We start from the raw sequence: 15844 nt of genomic DNA, 5'->3' as shown, positions 1-15844 counted from the left end.
GAGAATGAACATGGTGAAGCGACAACCCCGTAAATAACTGGCAGAGACGATTTATGAGTTCCAGCATATCCCAGCCTCCCCTGACACCGCCCCCCCCCCCACACACACACACACACTCTGCTGACTGTTCTAAGTGCAGCACTCCAACAGAGTGAAAGATCAGGAACAGCACACAATCTGAATGATCATCCAAAATTCACACACTCTGCAGCTCTCCATTATTGATGTGATTCCTTTTAACTAAATGACTTTACATGCCTGGTTTACTTTAGCACAGTGCTTTTTTAACTTAAACGAGCTCATCTTTTCATTTCATAACTGACTAGATCCCAGTTTTAGTCAAACCTTGCTTTTGTAAGGGGGGGGGGGTGGCTTGCTGAGGAAACACACGCTGCTAGCTCTAAGCTGCGCTGCCCCCCTCCCAAACGGCCGTGTCCTCTCCCCTCCAGACGACCACCCTGATTGGCCTTCTGAAGACGGCCCGGCTGCTGCGATTGGTGCGCGTGGCGCGGAAGCTGGACCGCTACTCGGAGTACGGCGCGGCGGTGCTCTTCCTGCTCATGTGCACCTTCGCCCTCATCGCCCACTGGCTGGCCTGCATCTGGTACGCCATCGGCAACGTGGAGCGCAACGGCGGCATCGGCTGGCTGCACTCGCTGGGCGACCAGCTGGACAAGCCGTTCAACAAGTCCAACCCTCTGTCCGGTCCCACCATCAAGGACAAGTACGTCACGGCGCTCTACTTCACCTTCAGCAGCCTGACCAGCGTGGGCTTCGGCAACGTCTCGCCCAACACCAACTCCGAAAAGATCTTCTCCATCTGCGTCATGCTCATTGGCTGTAAGTTTGCACCGTAACATGGCACCATAAACAATGTAATGAGCTCTTAATAAGGGCACTGGAGTGGTGGTGTGGAAAGCGCAGAGCTCATAACCCAAAATTGCCAGTTCCCCGGTTGGACACTGCTTGCACCCTTGAGTAAGATACTTGATATTGCCTCAGTAAATATTCAGCCATATAAATGGACAGTATACACAGTAAGCTATGTAAGTGTGCATTTAGGCCTCTGTTAAGCAAATAATGTAACTTACTTTACCTGAGCATGTAAAATAAAGTATGCTCAATAACCTCACTTATATTTCTAAAGCAATTTTTTGGCATTGGATTTTACTTATTCATCTAATGGTATCCATGATGTGATATTAACATTTCTGGAAGGTGTGCGCAGCAGCCTATGGTGGATATCTAAACTAACATTCCCACTAGGCTCCAGTTTTCTCTGTGTTTTATCAAATTCACATGGGTCATTAGCCGTTCCTGCACTGCACATATCCATTAGGGCTTTTACGTTGTGCTTTTCTGCACACGCCTTCACCAACGCTTACACTTACAGTAGGCGTACTGGTGAAGTGCAGTGAAAAGGTCAGGCATGCATGGAAAACTGCTCCAATAAACTGTTCAACAGTGTTCATACACTCAGAAATATTCCCATACTGGTCTCCTTCACACAGTCCTGCACGTGTTTATACTCAGCCTAGGCGTGTGAGGAATCCACAGACAACAAACATTGGCGATATTGCCAGGCTCGCCTACACAGATTCATATCGCAAATAATTTCCCGCTGTGTAGTCAGTTTAATAAGAATAGTCAATGTGACAAATTGGAGTGATTAGTAACAGGTATTAAATTGGATTGACATATTTTTATGGACAGTGTAATCGATGACCAATCAATGCTGCTTTTAGTGCTTTATTTTCATTATTATAAGAATGTATTATTATTGAAACCTACAGAGAACAAAATAAAAAAAGAGATTTCTCTGAGGTATGTTTACACCCACCCACACACCTGTCTATGGTTTACATGGCTATGAATATTAACATGACAGAGAATGAATTGCAGTGGTTAACAACGGTCTCATTTACCCCATAATACCCAGACAAGATGTTAAAGCATCCCGTGAAAAGGGAACCTCCACGTTATTTGGTTATTTCCAGCACCCTCACTACACTTAGCTCCCCTTCCACAGAGACTGCTTCCTCCCGTAATGTGCCAGCAGGCAGGAGCGTGACGTCCGTTTCCCAGCTCACAGACGTGCTCATCCTGCCGACCACAGCAAAAAGCCCGTGATATTTCAGTCTCTGTGAGAGCGTGCGAGACTGCAGCCTTGAACTGCTGCTTCACAGCACGGCGCCTGTTTCTAAAACTGGCATCTGTGGAATACGGAACGACACGCTGATAATCTTCACACGGGGTTGGCTGAGTTCAAAACAAAAAGCGGATGAAAAAGAATGCGTGATTCGCTTAATGTTTCATAAAGATGCAAATTTATTCAAACGTGTGCTTGTCAGACAGGACGATTCTTTATTCCGTTACGAGATTTCCAGAAAAAAAAAAATAAAAAAAAATAAAAAGCATCATGGCTGTATTTCTTGCCTAAACAAGTTCCTCTCCAAGTATTTCATCCCACAAAAGAAAACAGAATTCCTTAGAAGCAGCAGTGGAACACATCAGTAGCAAATTTCTTTTTGCCTGCTTACACTGGCAGTAAACCAGTCCAAAGGGTCTAATAGATATCGCCACTGGATTTGTTTTCCCTTTTCCCAGCGCTTACTCTGTGCATGACCCTGGCCCTCCTCTCTCCCTCCCAACAGCGCTGATGTATGCCAGCATCTTTGGGAACGTCTCCGCGATCATCCAGCGGCTGTACTCGGGCACCGCCCGCTACCACACCCAGATGCTTCGCGTGCGAGAGTTCATCCGCTTCCACCAGATCCCCAACCCGCTGCGGCAGAGGCTGGAGGAGTACTTCCAGCACGCCTGGTCCTACACCAACGGCATCGACATGAACGCGGTCAGTGCTAGAGCCCACCTCTCTCAGATCGAGCAGGCCCTCCGGTGACAGCAGCACTGTCCAAATTCATGTGTTTTATAATTACATCATTTAAATTAGTCATGGTATTCTGAGCAACCTCCTAACTCAGAGACGGCCCTCTTCAGCCTGACACTATCTGTAATTTGTATATAATTATTGCCTCATTGCTCAATGTACTTGGTGGCATTTGATTTAAATTATTTCACAAGCAAAAATCCCACATGAGAAAAAAAGTTTTAATGTAATGTTTTAAAAAAGTTAAAATACCAGACATTCTAGTAGATGAGCTGTGTATCTGTTCATTACATTAAATACTTCATTACATTCTGAATTGTCCATTGAACAGTACTGTCTAAAAGATATCAATAGCGATGCTTCTGATGCATTGCAGTAAGACTTACGAGTTCTCCTGTTCATCTAATTCACAGTTTGTTCCCCAGTTCTTAATGATATATAAGAAATATGAAAATGTCCACTGCGTCCCGTAGCGAGAAATTGTGTTTGTCAGTCAGTGCAGTGGCAGCAGTTAATGAACAGGAAAAATATTCTTGATCATTTGTCTCTGGGGAAGTATTGCCGCTGTTTGTCCCAGGCAAGTGGCTCCGTGCAGTGCTTCATCTTTTCTGCTCATCGCGTCCTCTCCAGGTGCTGAAGGGATTCCCGGAGTGCCTGCAGGCTGACATCTGCCTGCACCTCAACCGCACCCTCCTGCAGAACTGCAAGGCCTTCAAAGGGTCCACCAAGGGCTGCCTGCGCGCCCTCGCCATGAAGTTCAGGACCACCCACGCCCCGCCGGGCGACACCCTGGTGCACGCGGGCGACGTGCTCACCGCCCTCTACTTCATCTCACGCGGCTCCATCGAGATCCTGCGCGGGGACGTGGTGGTCGCCATTCTGGGTACATGGACGTGGCCTGGGTGTGGGGCAGGGAGGGTGTGATATGACGATTTGTCACTGACCACTTCATTACAAATTATGCTGCATTTCACAACCTTTAAATCATACCTGTATTGATGGACAGTAACACACAACATATACATGTGTTACTGGATCAATTGTTTAGGTGAAGTAAACTAAATTTTCCATACCTTAGCCCACAGCGTGAAGGCATACCTTAGAACAAGTTCTGGATTAAATCATATTTAATTTTTAAGATGTAAAGAAGGTCAGAGGTATTTGTCCATTCCCATTACCAAAAATTAAGTTTTTGATCAATTATAGATAATAATAATTATAGATAATTTGCTGCTTTGTAAAAAGTGCACTTTCACTGAAATGGTCAAGTGGCTCTTAAGGTAACTTAGAATTTGTTAAGAAAAGTGTGAGTGAATGGAGCCTAGGGTTAGAGTGACACATATAGAGCCTAGCTCAGGGGGGATTTAATTAAAGTTCCACTAATGAAGATGAAGCACACAGCACCAGTAAATTGGCCACTTTGTCATACCACATGCAGACTGAGTGAGCAAGTGAATAATTGAATTTGTTTGTGTATGTGTGTTGTGTGTGTGTGTGTGTGTGTGTATGAAAAACAGAATTAAAATGAAAAGAGGACAGAGGATTGAGTAAATAGCACAACATTGCGTGTTGGGACGTTATGCTGTCATATGGAATATGGGAGGAGGAAGCACATAATGAAGCATTTATGATGCTCTGAGTGAATCAGTTTGTTAGCCTCTGGAGGGTGTGGCAGTGTTTGTGGTTGCATGCATGTGGATGAGCGTTGAATGTGGATTTGTGGGGTTGAAACAAGCTGCAGGGAGTATCTACTTCCTCTGATTGCAGTTGTCCAGCAGGCAATTATTGTCAATTTGCACCATGCCCAGGGATTACCAAATTGACCAGCACTGCCATCTATTGGACAGTCTTTGTTCCTGCACCAGTATTCACAACACAGTGTTGAGCTGAGCTTACAGTGCCATCAGCTGGCGTTTCATGTTAAAGGTGTCGTTTTGTCTCTCCTTCGTCCACAACACAGGGAAGAACGACATCTTTGGCGAGCCCATCAACCTGTACGCGCGTCCGGGGAAATCCAACGCAGACGTGAGGGCGCTGACCTACTGCGACCTGCACAAGATCCACCGCGAGGACGTGCTGGAGGTGCTGGACATGTACCCTGAATTCTCCGACCACTTCTGGAGCAACCTGGAGATCACCTTCAACCTCCGTGATGTGAGTCGCTCATCTCATCCATTTTCATCTGGTCTGTAGGCATGAACATGAACATAATTAATTTAAGACTTCAAAACAACACGTTTAATGATTCAAAACATCTTGTATGGATGTGTAAGTATGTAAAGCAATTTACATTCATTTCATGAATTGAAAAGCTACCTACAGAAGATACTGTAGGTATTGATACTAATTTATATAATCACAAGTTTTTCGTGTCAGTGAGGGTTCCCATTAACTAACAACAGAGAAAACACAGTACACAATATACAGGACTGTAAAGCGCAACAGCACTACTAATGATATGAAAAACCTTCGATATTAATATGAAAGATGGGATAATAATGAAACCTGTGTAAGAGACACCACAGGTGTACTGCACAGCATAATTAAAGTCAATTTATCAATCGCCATTTTGTGTTTTTAATTTGATATGCATTCTAATTCAATGCTTTGATTAGATTTTGTATCCATTTTGTATTTGTAATTAATGCTGGAATAAATCTGTTCTTTGTGGTTACATTTGGTTTTGGTTTATGTGGGAAAAGGTTAGCAGTTGGGTGTTGTGTGCTCCACAGTGAGGAAGCAGTGGTCCTTTTTGACAAAACAAAAAAAATGTTGTTTTTATGTGAATAAGCTGTGACAATATGAGACTGGTCTCCCAATTAGGCTTTCACATAATGAATTTTAAATCTCTGGGTTTCACAGGAGGTTATCACAGCTTTGGTAAAGCAAACAGTACACCTCTATAAAATACATTACTTCCTCAGTTCATGTAAAGTGTGTGCATTTTTGCTTAAATCAAAGCATATTAGACATAAGCTACTAATCTTTTGGCATGTTCTTATCACATATCAATGCTCGCCTCTGAGAGTTTGCTTCTGCCCCCTTTTTTCCCCTCCAGACTAACATGATCCCGGGCTCTCCGAGCAGCGATGACTCCGAATGCATCGGCTTCAACCGCCTGCGCAGACGCAAACTGTCCTTCCGACGCAGGACAGAGAAAGGTACCACAGTGCTCCCTGGCCCCCTCACGCCTAATCCCCCAGCAGTGGGATCTCTTGTGTCAGAGAAGGCTGAATCTGTGCGCAAGTACGTCACACCGGTCTGCCTCCGTCTCTTCCTTCAGATGATGCAGATGCAGGAGAGATCAAAAAGTCCCAGAAGCCCATTCGCAGGACGAGGAAGCAGGCCGCCAGCAACCAGGGGGAGGGGCTCAAACCTGACTGGGAGCTTCCTCGGAGCTCGGTTTCCTCGCCTTCTCATTCCAGTGGTGATGAGGGGGAGGAGTCTGTTCGCACATGCCCCGCCCCTCTCGCCGGTCTTGGCGAGCTCTCCCAGGCCCAGGCCACACCCCTGAACTTCAGTGACGCTCCAGAAGGGGAGGGGGACCCCAAGACGGGCAACACCTGCAATGCGCTGTCAGGTGGGCCTGGTCATCCGTCTCATCTCCCAAAATACTGTACTACTTTACAGTTTATGCAGGTATACTTACAGTCAGATTGGAGCTGGCACAGAGCGTTTGCACATGGTAGGGTTTCATAATCTCTGTTCTTTCTTTGCCAGATAGTGTGTGCGCGCACGGGTCATAATCCACAGAAATTGCTCTACTTTGTTATCTCTTCAGTCAGCTTTGATGTCAGTGCTGTGTCTGAATTCCCAAACCTCATCCAGATACCTGTTTCTGTGTTATCACGGTAAAAAGAGTGCATGTATTTAAGTCATTCTTTCTCTCTGAAATGAAGAGTGAGGGTTTAGTGTGAAGGGAGAGCTCAGTTTGTATCTGCAGTGTTGACCTGATGTGACAGAGCTGGCCGATGCTCTGCACATAAATGAACAGAATGAGTAAAACTTACAAAAACAATATTTAAAAACCATACACAAACACAGGAGAACCAGTCTACAACCAGCAGCACACAAAATGGCTTCCAGAAATCTGAACCTCCTCCATGTGGCCACACACCTGTATATAACAACCCTAATTAGGGCAGGTGTGACCAATTAACTAGTTCACAGACAGACAAGACAATAACAAAACAATTAAACAATTATTAAATAATCAGTTAAGACAAACATGAAACCTGTTCTGGTTGTAGTTGATTGATTTAAAGCACTTATTTTACAAGATGGAATATAGACAATGAGGATCCTCAATTTAACCAATTTTAACAATTAAACAATTAACATTTAACACCTAGTCTGTTGGGGTGGGGTGAAGGACTGCTCCTTCACACCTGATATTCACAGTACTTAAACTGTGCTGGCTGGCACAGCACTGCCAGGGCTAAACAGAGACAGGATGTTATAGCATCCCCTCCCATATGGGGAGGAATACACATACTCAGTGCCTAGGAATACAGATCGTGGAAGCCACTGGAATGGATAGGATTGGGATGTAACTTTCGTTCTCTTGCCCAGGCGCATTTTCGGGGGTCTCCAACATCTTCAGCTTCTGGGGAGACAGCCGCGGGCGCCAGTACCAGGAGGTGCCGCGCAGCAGCCTGCCCTCCCCTCCGCCGCTGAACGTGCCGCTGCACAGCGTCAGCCGACGGCAGCGCAGCGAGGTGGAGAACAGGCTGGACCTGCTGCAGAAGCAGCTCAACAGGTGAGTGCCAAACGGCCGGGTCTGCCAAGCACTCTCAGCGCACCTGACTCAGAGCAGCAGTCAGTCCAGCTGAGCAGTCCAGGCCACAAGCGGCTTTAATACAAGAAGATGCTAACTCCTGGGGACCAGGGTCGAGGCGCTTGAGATTTAACATCTTCTGAATGCACTTTGTGTGATGTACCGCACTGTTTTCACGGTGCTCCACTATGAGAGCTGTGATACGGGCTTCAATCTGAGAGCATCTTCAGCCAATTGCCTCAGCAGTTATGACCGCTTCTGTGCAGCTGAACTACATCACAAATGCCTCTGGCTGCTGGGGAGGAAGACATCTTCCATGCCAGAGGACAAAATAAATAAAGCATTTTTCAGGGCCATTTTTTCAGAATTCATGCTGTGATTTCTGTGCCAGGGACCCATTCATCAAATCTCACTGAAGTGAGAGAAGCTCATTCAGTCATGCGGCAGCCGCGCCTTCCTCAGGAGTTCTTAGCTTAGAGATCAGAGTGCGAGGGCATATACGTCAGTGGCCTCTGAGAGGACAGGAGCAGCCGGACAGGCCTGCCACCACTCCCTCTGTGTGTGTCCGCAGGCTGGAGACGCGCATGTCGACGGATATCAGCGCCATCATGCAGCTGCTGCAGAGGCAGATGGCCCTGGTGCCCCCGGCCTACAGCATGGTGTCCCCGCCCCCGCAGCCATCCCCTTACGCCGGGCCGGGAGAGCGGCTGGTGCAGCCTGTCACCCCGCTGGAATCGGAGACTCTGGCCTCACTCTCACAGGTACTGACGAAGCGCAGCGGTACGGGCAAGCGTCTCTTGTGCACTTGCACCAAGTGACCAACCAAAGGACCGAACCTGGCTTTCGTTTTAAACTGCTAAGTGAGCTTTTGATAGGGGCTTGCAGTAAAATGTAATACAAGCACAACTTAGCATGTGTGTGGTTGGGTGATTCTTCTAACCACCTGTGCACAGGCAAACAAGGACAATTTGGAACTCTGCATCCTTCAAGTGCAAAAGCTTAAACTTGGAATGCTTGCAACAGAAAGTGTCAATTTCCTAATTCAAAACAATTGCTTGTATCTATTTATGCTTATCTATTTATTTTATGCCCTTTGTACTTTGCCTCTCAGAAAGCTCATCTAGATATGAGCAGTGGTTTTTTGGAGAATGTTTCATTGACCAGTACTCAGTGGACTGCCTTTAACAATAATATTAAGCATTTGTATGGTAAATCTGGGTTGAATATAGTGACTGTTCTGCAGCTCATCTGTATGGCCGTACTCACTGTAACCCTTTAACTCCTGTGTCTCTGCTCCAGATCTTGGACTCTCAGGACTTTGAGGAGTTTCCAGCGAAGTCGCGCGAGTCTCTACAAGGAGCGGCAGAGCGGCGGCCCTCAGACTCTCTCCTGCCGGACCCCTCAGAGACGCAGCCCACGGGCCTGGCCAGCCCGGAGTGTCAGCCGGAGCCAGGGCCCGGGACGGCCTCTCCGGACCCCGAGGCGCAGCGGAGGCTGTCTCTGCCAGAGCCGCACACGGCCCTGAACTCACGGACACCGCAGAGATACAGCTCTGACCCCGGGAGCTAGGGGCCACGGGCCGCCACGGGCCGCCACGCTCCGGCCCTCTCAGCCCCACATCTCACCGGGTCTTTTCTGCTGTCCTTTTTGCACCGAGCAGCAGAGGGGGAGCACGACAGCCGCCACCAGAAACTCTTCAGACCTATATCTTTTTCAGCTCCCGGGGGAGGGCCCCCTCACGGCTGACTCGAAGAGCCGTCGAGTTTCTCTCCCCTTTCATTTCAACTCTGGCTCCTCTCAGCGGAGAGAAGCATCATCAGACCGCAGGATAGCTGAAATGTGGCTGTGCAAGACTAAGACTGTGCTGAACGCTGTCCGGGCCTGGCAGGTTCTCTGTAGATTTTTTTTTCCCTTTACTGCTGTATCCAGTTTTGGATTATCATGAAAAGATTTACAAGTAGCCATTATGTCTTGCACTGAAATTTCTAACATTATATCTTTATGTCCATGGCGCTTCCAAACTGGTTGGTGAACTTTAGTGTTAGCTGGCCTAACAACACGTGTCCTGTCCTGCTATTGGTCCATTTCCTGAAGCATGTTCCTGAGGCGGAGCTGCTTCAGGTGCAGATGGAGGGGGGTGGGGGAGGGGGGTTTGGTGAAAGCCATGACTTCTTGACAAACATATCAACTCTTATAACAAACCTTGTACAAACTGTAGAGAAGGGAGACCTTGAACAATATGCAAATGCTAGCAAGAGAAGAGGAAGTTATTCTATGTGTATATTAGTTTTAGTCCAAATATGTGTCTTAGTTTGTCTTGCTCTGTGTCTCATGAACCTGGCTTGATTCCCCCAGCTTGGAGTGGTGACCTCTTTATCTATCCAAGGATCTGATTATAGCAATATAGTATCCCAGGAAAGAAGAGGGTCATTTTCTCACAAACTGTAGAGCCCTGTTAACATCCTTACAAGAGACATGACGTGTGTCTGAAAGCAATTTTCATTCAAGAGTTTGAGCTTCCTACTCTTGCTTTTCGTCTGGTGGTCCCTCTTGTACTGTGGTTGGTGTCACTCTTTTAGCCATTTTACCACAGATAATAAAATACTCTAGAAGGTTTGTTATAGAGCATTATACTGCTAGCTGGTCTGAGCTGAAGGGTATTTATTCATTAGCTTTGAAACCGTTGAAGTCTTTGTACTGTAGCCTGTACCCACTATGGTAAATCAACACCTCGTTTATTTAGCAAATGAAAATGAAAGGATATCTCTGTAGTGGAAAGAATGTTTTAGCATATGCGGTTCTCCTTTTACACTTTCTGTTCTTTAAATCATTTAAAATGTTTACATGGAGTTTTTGTCAAATGTAAACATAATAAGTTTAAGAATGACCTTGAAGTGCAGCATTGATGGCAGCACTAAAATCAAGTCATTTGTTCTTTGTCCCAAGGCTAATGATTTCACCAAATGTACACCAAAATCTGCTTCTCCCAATGGCCGAGGTGGTGAACACTTTTGTGACTGAACTTGTGAATGTTTTACCCTTGCACAATGCATTTTAATTCAGAAGGAATGAACAAAGCAGTAAAAGGCTGCGATAGGATGAAAGCTGTCTCTGGCCTGGTTAAAAAATTGTCCAAGGCACAGCTTTATCAGTGGTTGTTGTCATGACATAAAATCCATTTAACGCAAGACTGTTTAGCCTCGATAAAACTAGGCATTAGTCGTGTGCTCAATCTGTATCCATCTCCTTTTTCTGTAACGTAAGTGTGTTACATGCGCTTTCATACTGTAGAAGTTCGTTCCAAATAACAGCTTATAATTGCGTTGCTCCTTATCCAGAGTGACGATAAACTGTAACATAGCGATAAACTATGCATAACAATGTCATTGTCAGTTACAGTTAACATCTGTTTCCAGGCTGAAAAGCTCCTCCTCAAAACATCTCCACTTGACCATCACATCTTTAACTGCACTTATTCACAAAACATTTATTGGGTTTATTTATGTTCACCTTTGACAGGCACTGTGCATAGAAGAAGTCCACAAAATAACAAGCCTTTTTAGGGTAAATACATTTTGGTGTCAAACAGAAACAGCACAAGGTGGGGGTATGGTCACAGCCAGGAGTAGTATGAAAGTGTAATTTTGTTGCGGAATGGACAATGTGTGAGAGTGTGTATTCTCACCTGTGAGTGAAAGACATGTAGATTTAAATGTGCAATGCATGGAGTCCTCCTGCCAGTGAGGGCATTTACCAAATCAGTGGAGACCTCCTCTGACTATGTTTAAACCTGTACATACAAAGAGTGTGGGATTCCCTGAGTCTGCAAAAAGCTCTTCAGCATCAGAGAGGGAAATAAATGACTGGAATTTTAACCTCACTGCTGAAATCAGAATTAGCCCTTCTGTTCACATAACCTGAGGTATTGCAAGTTCACCCATGTTAGGGAGTCTGCCTGCACTCTTTTAGAATTGGACCTGCAATTAAATTCATCCCACTGAAATGCACTGTGCAAAATCCAATTCAGAAAATTTCAGCTGGTTGGTGCCAGTACACAACCTGTAGGTTCCTTGGCACAGAAGACACAAATATCTGTCCTAGCATAAGCTACTATTAATGTAACCACAAATAAACACTCTCACTCCTACTACCATGTATGACTGAGAGGCATTACATATGCAGTTTGTTGGTGCTGATGTCACTGTTGCATTTCAAAGTGCAGTCAGAGACGCATCCACATGCATTTAATTCAATTAAGCCTGGGTCTTCCAGGTTGGTCAGAGTTCGGATCTTATTTCATTCGGGTTATGTGACAGACACAGCTGAATTTGTAGATATTTTGAGCAGTGGAGTGTTTTAGAATCCTCCCTACACTGGATTGCTATTAACTTTCCCCCCCTGTATATAAGAAAATCTTGTAAAGGAATTGACCTTGGCACTCATATAGCCAGCACTATGCAGAAACTGTCATTTCTGTGGCATGCTTCAGAATGCAAACTGTAGAAATGTCTATTCAATTTAAAATAATCCTTTAAATAATCATATGAATAATGAGGATGGTGATGATGGTGATGATGAAAATGATGATGATGATAATAATTATGACAAAATTAATATTGAGCACATTTTATTTGCATGCTGCACAGAAATTCTTCTAGGAATGAGAGGGTAAATGTGAAAGGCAGCTGACTTTTGTTTTGCTGAAGGGTTGTCTGGGTAGAGTGAAGTTCTATACTGCCATGCCAGTCAGCAGAGAGCAGGCTCAGAGAAGCTGTAAATACCTTCTGTGAGAGAGGATGTTGTATTGATTATGGCTGAGAAATCAAAGTCACACAACAGAGCTTAACCTCTCAGAGTGCATTCACTTCTGTCACCCCGTTCATATCAGGCACATCGGTAAGCTAGAAAAGAAGCTCCCGGTCTTGATTGTGTGATAGCATTATAAGCGGTTGACTTTATAAAAAATTTCCAATATTTCTTTCAATAAACCTCTTTGAAAACAAGTTTCGTATTTTGTTGCATTCGTGTCTGTGTCCGTGTGGTGGAAGTATCTGGGTCACTGCAAAAAAACAACAACAACAACAAAAAAAAAGCAACACAAAAAAAGGTTTTCATAGGGGAAGCAGTGATATATGGGATTGTTTATTTAGACATATCCTTCCAGAAAAGGAAAAGAGAGGAAGAAATATTTAGTTGAATGCTGAGATGACAACACCCGGGCACAGCATTCATTTTGATCCACATATATTCCCCATAGATTTGCCCAGTTGTTTGTACATTAGTCATGTTTGATAGCGATGTCACCTATCCAAGCAGGCTCCATGAAGAAAGTAGGTGCAATAGTCTGAGATAGATTGCATTTTTTACAGATATTTCCTTGTACATGTTAATTTGTACTTCAGATATCACATCTTCAATTAGTCACAGTCAATGTAAGCTATTTTACTTAGTAATTTTCTTTGTACAGTTGCAGTTCTGTAGTGATATTTTTGTCGAAGAAAAAAGACATATGCATCCATGTAACTCCAAATCATGTGTAAGACTCGTGCACAGCAGTGTACACCTTCCGTTTTTCACAAAATATAGTGCACCAAAGGCAAGAGAGGGCCGGGAAAATCATACTGAAAATCATACTGAATCTCAGTATTTCGTGTTATGATGAGAGAATGTATTGCTAGGCATGTGTTTTTATGCTAATGCCCCAGCGCACATATGGGCTATGTACTGTACGTGTGGGCTTCGAAATGGAAATGGTATTTGCTCATCCTGCAATCACAGATATGGCCCTGTGTTTTTGGCAAACAGATTATGTAGCCAGTAGTTTCATCCTCCAAGATGTCATACAACCTACTCATGAAGCCATCTATTCAGCTCACCCTCCTGAATTATCTTAATTACTCATTGAATGGCTGCTAATTTATGTGAATTTGTGCAGCAATTCATAAAGTGGATCTCTTGGCTAACCATAATATTTATCAGTTTTACATGTTTCAATAAATAATTCAATATTATTTATGTTATGCCAATCAGTAGCAGAATATGATATGTTAACTGCACCATATTGGAACATCTAAATACAATGTACCAAGCAAGTACTTCTTTCGAGAGTTTTCAAAGAATGGCTTTTAAGCGTACCGTAGTTCCTTTATTCCATTAATAGACCTTCCTAGTCTAGTCTATTCAGTTAAATCTAAAATATGTTGTCTTCCACCAAACTCAGCATGATTGGTATCTGTTTAATTAATCACTGCTTAATCAAAATCAGTTGCCTTGTTTTGTGTCCAACTAGAGCAGCCATAGTGACACCTTCTGGATCTCATCTGAATTACATCCTGAAAAAATCAGTCAATGACAATGCAGGGTCCCACTGAGTGGACATTATGAATTTTTTTGGTAAATGTGTTTCGATTTTGAGAAATCGAATGAGCTCAAAAAGACTTACAATTTAATGTTTCATGTCCGTAAGCTCATGTTTTAACCATGTTTTGATTCAGGTATGTCTGCCCCATTTAAAACTTGCGTTATTTGTATGTTTTCAATGTACTTTTTGTTAAGGCCATAATCCTCAAACAACAACCATCCAAGGGTTAACCCCACAGCTGTAGCACTAAATGCAGAACCAGACAGACTGACAAAGAAACCCAATACAAACAGAATTCATCGCAGAGGCTACCACCATCAGTGCTGCAATATTTTACGTGTGAATGTGCTTACAATAGTAAAGGTGTGGCCAAGCAGCAACATAGACAACGTAAACATAAACATAAAACATAAAAAAGGAAAGGGAGGAACCCAGGCTTCCCCACAATGGTAAGGTGCAAATTAAGTTCTCCCACATCTGCCTACCCAAAGACTAAAACAAAACAAACTGAAATAAATACCAGAAAGAAGAAAAAACTGCTGGCCAGCCCAAACAGTTCTCGAATGTTACAATGCGTTTCCAAAGTACTGCAGCTGCCAGCCCGTAGGCTGGAGTGGAGCAGAGCCACGTCATGTGAGTCACCGGTGCTTAGATACCCAAGACGGCACCTGCACCCACTGCTAGTGAGAGTCCAGCAGAGTTCACAGTTGTTGAAAGTAATAGCTGTTGAGGTGGCAGGTGCTGTTTGAGGCGATAGATCTATACTTCCCCCCAGAGGGAAGGCATGCAATTAAAAACAGCTGGATCAGTGTTGTGCTCGATAATATTCTGGGCCCACTTGAGAACCTGACTGTTATACAGGGGAGCAACTGATGGAAGGTCACAGTCAGGTCACATGATTTTCCTTGCTGTTTTGATCCCACTTTCCATCCTTTTCTGGGAGCATTCAGTAGTATTGTCATATGAGACTGTGACAGAGAAAGTGAGAATACTCAATCACCAGCCCTATAAACTGCACCAATAGCCATTTGGAGACATGGCTTTTGATTGATTTGGTTATTTGATTCTTCCAGCCATAGTTTTTCTAATTCACAGATGTTTCTGTATATTCTATGTTTTGAATAAAACATAGAATATACAGAAAAATATTTAAAATGAAGTTCTGTAGAACTATTTCACCCAATGTTTTTCCTTTTTTGCACAATAAAGCAGTACTACACCAATCCCCTTATGTGTACATATGATGAGGAGATTGATATCATTCAATCTCTTTCGTGCGCATGCATACACACGCACAGACATATACTGTATATGTGTGTGAGTGTGTGCATGTGTGTGTGTGTGTGTGTGTGTGTGTGTGTGTGTGTGTATTACAAAACTGCAAACTAAACTGCAGGTGTACAGGGCTGTTGTTATTCCTACGCTCCTGTATGCCTGTGAAACCTGGACAGTGTACCAGTGCCATGCCAGAAAGCTGAACCACTTCCACACAGTCTCCCTGAGGAAACTCCTGAACATCAAGTGGCAAGACAGGATCCCAGACACTGAAGTTCTTGCGAGAGCAGGCCTGCCAAGCATCCACACCACCCTGTCCCGGTCACAGCTTCGTTGGGCAGGCCACATCGCATGCCAGACCACCGGCTGCCAAAGCAAATCTTCTATGGAGAGCTACTTCATGGGAAACGTCGCCAGGGAGCGCAGAAGAAACGCTTCAAGGATTTCCTGAAGTCTTCCCTCAAAAACTTTGGACTTGACCCCGACACCTGGGAGGCCACTGCTCAGGATCGTACCCTGTGGCGATCCTCTCTTCACGCAG

The 15844-nt window shown here is 44.4% G+C and overlaps 1 protein-coding gene across 1 annotated transcript in view; it reads left to right on the top strand.

Annotated features, from left to right (window-relative positions):
- Positions 1 to 9248, top strand: part of kcnh2b (potassium voltage-gated channel, subfamily H (eag-related), member 2b) — a 150224-nt gene extending 140976 nt beyond the window's left edge. Inside the window, exons 7-15 of the mRNA XM_036554997.1 lie at positions 450 to 840; positions 2655 to 2854; positions 3521 to 3773; positions 4851 to 5044; positions 5949 to 6051; positions 6174 to 6470; positions 7463 to 7649; positions 8239 to 8428; positions 8967 to 9248. Coding sequence (XP_036410890.1) covers positions 450 to 840; positions 2655 to 2854; positions 3521 to 3773; positions 4851 to 5044; positions 5949 to 6051; positions 6174 to 6470; positions 7463 to 7649; positions 8239 to 8428; positions 8967 to 9236 — 2085 coding nt within the window. The 3' untranslated portion in view covers positions 9237 to 9248. The remainder of the gene's footprint in view (positions 1 to 449; positions 841 to 2654; positions 2855 to 3520; positions 3774 to 4850; positions 5045 to 5948; positions 6052 to 6173; positions 6471 to 7462; positions 7650 to 8238; positions 8429 to 8966) is intronic.
- Positions 9249 to 15844: the final 6596 nt, after the last annotated feature.

Source organism: Megalops cyprinoides, chromosome 2 (genome assembly GCF_013368585.1).
Source record: "Megalops cyprinoides isolate fMegCyp1 chromosome 2, fMegCyp1.pri, whole genome shotgun sequence".
In the NCBI taxonomy this organism is placed as follows: Eukaryota; Metazoa; Chordata; class Actinopteri; order Elopiformes; family Megalopidae; genus Megalops; species Megalops cyprinoides.
Note: the sequence above shows the minus strand (reverse complement) of the source record. Positions and strands in the feature narration are given on the sequence as shown.